At 33.2% G+C, this 4,642-nt stretch overlaps 1 protein-coding gene across 1 annotated transcript; it reads left to right on the forward strand.

The window, feature by feature from the left end:
* Positions 1-1,108: 1,108 nt before the first annotated feature.
* On the forward strand, positions 1,109-3,729 carry LOC110420252 (Ribosomal protein S8e family protein). Its single transcript, XM_021433497.2, is given in 10 exon segments — positions 1,109-1,207; positions 1,319-1,438; positions 1,552-1,619; positions 2,316-2,424; positions 2,503-2,571; positions 2,695-2,752; positions 2,923-3,158; positions 3,239-3,253; positions 3,255-3,290; positions 3,390-3,729. Coding segments are annotated over 10 exon segments (732 nt in total). The 5' UTR covers positions 1,109-1,204; the 3' UTR covers positions 3,408-3,729.
* The last annotated feature ends 913 nt before the right edge of the window (positions 3,730-4,642 follow it).

Genomic DNA, 4,642 nt, shown 5'->3' on the forward strand with positions numbered 1-4,642 from the left:
AATATATAATATAACAAGTATACTATATAGTATACTTATTAATATACTAATTAATTTGTTAACATATGCTAAATTAGTATATTAGTAAAATTATAAGTAATAATGTAATATGTGGGAACATAAAGTACATTATTAATATATTATTAAATAAATTAAAAAGCAGAAAAATTAAAAAATTTCTATTAAATCAATTAAAATCAATTTAACTGACTAAAGTTGATTTGGTTCGATTAATTATTTTAAGAAGGCCGATTAAGTTGGTTAATAGTATTCCTTAATTGAATTAACTGTTTTAATCGAATGCTTACCCCTATATATAGTAAGTTCAAGTAAGATTTGGATAGTAAAATTATTACGAGTTCAAGTAGTAGTATTAAAGTACCTACTATTTGAACTTATTATAAATAACGTTTTTTAAGTATTAATATAAAACTTACTAAAATTTATAAATTATTCTAAATATAATTTTAAACTTTAATTTTATTTTTTATGAACTAATTTTAAATTATTAATTTTATTTTTATTAATAATATACATAAAAATTAGTTTAAAATTATATTAATAGAATATTTAATAGGTAGTATCTAGTATATTAGGGTAAGAGTTCGGATAACAATTTGAAAATATAATCAAGTATTTATTGCAGGGTTCGAGTTAGGTATTTAAAAAATAACAGATACCCAACCTATTTAAAATTTCTTGAAAAATTTAAGTTTATGTAACATGAAATGAATTAGTTTTACTTAATTTTACTTGCTGATTAGTCAAAGCTTATATAATGCTTAAATCTTAGGTAATAAAATAGCTAGTTTATTTGATAGTTTCAGTAATGAAGTATTTGATCTAAATTCAAATATTCCAAATATATTTTACTATTTTGATAAAAAAAATTATATAAGAAGCTTTAGCTAAATGCATTTTACTATTTTAGTTAATTTGAATTTGGGCTCTGAATGGTAGAGCATTAGGCCAGCATGTGTTCTTACATTGAGCCCAAGTTCTAGCCTTAAAATATAGACAGCCCAGGCTTCTTTGTTCTAACCCAAACAAGCACCGACCCTCTTTTTTAAACCTATCTTCGCCAAACGGGCCCAGAGGAATACACGATTTGTTTTTGTCCACAAAATTGTTAAACCCTAAGGCTTTACTTGGCTCTCTCTTTCTATCTTTCTTCCCCAAAGCAAAAGATCAAAGCGTCGTCGCCATGGTCGGTTCATTTCGAATTCTCTCTCATTGCGTTTGAAAAACTTCTGTTTTCTACTTTCAATGGTTGATTTTATATCTGTTGCTAATTTTCTTATTTAATTTTTCTGTTCAGCCGCAAGGAGATTACATAGAGCTACACAGGAAGAGGCATGGCTATCGCCTTGACTTCTTCGAGAGGAAGCGCAAGAAGGAAGCCCGTCAAGTTCACGAGCGTTCCGCTAAGGCTCAAAAGGTCTTTAATTTTGTTTTACCCTTTATTTTTTTTTGGTAATTTTGCTGCTTCTTTTTTTTTTTGGTGGGATTTTTTGAGCTAATTTATTTATTTTTGTTAAATTCGTGTAATAGGCCCTTGGTATTAAGGGTAAGATGATTGCCAAGAAAAATTATGCTGAGAAGGCCCTCATGAAAAAAACGTGAGTGTTTTCTTTTTCCATTATTATTTGTTTTTATTAGTAATTATTTTACTTCAATTAAGATCTAATAAAACTTAAAAAGGGTGATGTTAAAAAATTGTTATCTTTTAATAGTGTTTTATTTGCTGACAGTTAGATTCTGCAAATTTCAAATGAAAGCACAAATGAATATATTAGTTAGCTTCATTATGATAATGCCCATAATGCTTGTATTGTCTTTCACTGAAGCAATGCCTTAATCATGCCACTTAATCATGGTAAGTTATGTGGCTGTTTCTGATTCTTATGTTGTTGAAAAACTTAGTTGGTACTGAATTGGTACATGGTGGTCAATGTGTGTCTGTGGTGATATTAGACAAATGTGTGCCAATGGTGATATTAGACAAGAGATCAAATGGTATTAAATGCTTCCCTTTTGATGTTAGTTGGGAAAATTTCTTCTAGTACTAATTCAAACATGTAAAATGAAGTAGCAAAAATACCTATCATTTAGGAGGTCTTGCTTACATGGAGGGATTTTGGAGTCAGAAGCTTCCCTTTGAGACTTGAGTTTCTTGTTTTGAGATGTTGAGCACCTTAAAGCTTTTGCTTTGGGTTTATGGCTTGTTTCGAGGAGAGGATATTGCTTCATCATTGCTGTTCTTTTCTTTGTTAATTATGTAATGACTAGGAAATGTTTTTGCGTCATGTCAATAGATTGGCTATGCATGAGGAATCATCAAATAGGCGCAAGGTTGATGACCAAGTGCAAGATGGAGCTATTCCTGCTTATCTTATGGATCGTGAAAATACAACACGTGCAAAGGTATGCTGATAGATGAGGTTGGTGCAGATTTATACTATATTTATGTCATTAATAGATATTAAATTATGCTATGTTTAGGTTCTAAGCAACACCATAAAGCAAAAGAGGAAAGAGAAAGCTGGAAAATGGGAGGTCCCTATTCCGAAGGTAATAATATGTCAAACTTTTCTGTTTGCTATAGCTTAGTATGTGCTTTCTCAACTTTTTTCTGTATCGATACTTAATTTTCTGTTAACTTCAGTTGTTTGACTTGAAACTTTTGTCCTTTAGGTCAGGCCTGTCGCAGAAGATGAGATGTTTAAGGTGCTCAGATCTGGTAAAAGAAAAAGTAAGTATATAGAATATATATATATATATATATATATAATTAGCTTATTCTTTTTCAATATGCACCATTCTAATTGAAGAACACTATCTTTTCTATCTGGAGTTTGGTTGCCCAAGTTAAGAGGATACGTGCTTTTTTTTTCTTATTTCTAGTTGTTTTTTCTCTTGCAGCGAAGCAATGGAAGAGGATGGTTACAAAGTGCACTTTTGTAGGACCTGGTTTTACAAGGAAACCTCCCAAGTATGAGCGTTTCATCCGTCCTTCAGGATTGCGATTTACTAAAGCTCATGTTACACATCCTGAACTAAAGTGCACCTTCAATCTTGACATCATTGGGGTGAAGAAAAATCCCAATGGTCCAATGTATACCTCTCTTGGTGTTATGACCAAAGGAACTATTATTGAGGTATTGTTTTTCCTTCAATAGTATTCAGCATGACTTCTGTTTGCTTGTGTTGATACTCATTTGTTTTATGTTGAATTCAGGTGAATGTCAGTGAATTGGGTCTGGTCACACCAGCTGGGAAAGTTGTTTGGGGTAACGATCCGCCTTTCATTTGATTCTGCATGAGCAAGCGGTATTCTGGTTTGGCTTTATGCTTTAATGCTTATTCCTATTTGTTGTTGGTAAATGCAGGAAAATATGCTCAAGTGACAAATAACCCAGAAAATGATGGTTGTATAAATGCGGTTTTGCTTGTGTAAGAGGTTAACTGAAGACATTGCAAATTGATCATTCAACGAAACATCAAGAGTGCTAACCAGTTTGGTTCGTGTCACATCATTGTTCTGTGGAACATTTTATGTTCCTCTTTGTGGAACATTATAAGTCTGCTAACCTCACCTTACCTTTTCTTCCTTTTTTTTTAATTTCCTTTTCAGTATCGGATGTATCTTAGATTAAGAACTAAAATTTTGTTTTTGTTATGCATAAATCTGGGTTATATAAGTTATGCCATTTCATTGAGTTTTGCTTATGACCATGTTCTTGCCATGTTGGTGATAGCATATTATGATTGTGTACAAAGTTGAAGAGTAACATGGTTATCCAATAAAAGATGCGATAATGGATTTAAGGACTCCTATTAGGTATATTAGACCATGGCCAGAGCGTTGCACACGGGTCTCTTTCTACCGGTTTTTTTCTCTCTTTTTCTTTCTTCAATGCTTTTTCTCTATGACCTCGTGGCTACAGGAGTTCTTTTACTTGTGTAATAAATATATAGACTTGAAGCCAGAAGTTCTCAAAGAGAATGTTGAGAGAACAGTCAGTGTGGTTTCACACACAAATGGTTGCCGCTCCTATCAAAGACATGAGTAAACAAGTTTTTGGAGCATATAGTTCTTGGATAATAAATGGCAGATCTGCATATCCGCAAAACAACATTAGTTACAAATACATTTTACAACAAATTTGAAGGACCTGGACGTATAATTGACCAGATTAGGGAGAAACAACACCACAATGAAACTCTTAGTAACCAGTACGAGATACTATTGGGCAGGGGCTGCCGAAACTTGGGGTTCAATCACCTGAAGCAAGCCTGTTGCCAGTCTTCTCGTCAGATCCTCAACTGAAACCTTCACTGCATCCCTCCTCATGCCAATATCAGCAGCATATCGACTTGCACAATAAACCCCAACTGCTGTAGCTGCCATCCCATAAATGTTTGTAGTAACAAGACGTAGTGGAGTTGACAACACAGCTGCAAGAGGCCCACCTATAATCGATATTGCTTGACCACTTTGCCCGATGGTTGCTTGATCTAGAACAAGCAGCCCAGTCTTGCAGTAGATCGCAAAGTCCTCACAGTTGTTCTTGAAAACATTATAGCAGCCAAATCCATTTTCGAGCAAATATTTTGCCCGATGGACCACTAAATCATTTGG

Source organism: Theobroma umbraticum, unplaced genomic scaffold (genome assembly GCF_002168275.2).
Source record: "Theobroma umbraticum cultivar Fairchild unplaced genomic scaffold, ASM216827v3 scaffold_86.0, whole genome shotgun sequence".
Classification (NCBI taxonomy): Eukaryota; Viridiplantae; Streptophyta; class Magnoliopsida; order Malvales; family Malvaceae; genus Theobroma; species Theobroma umbraticum.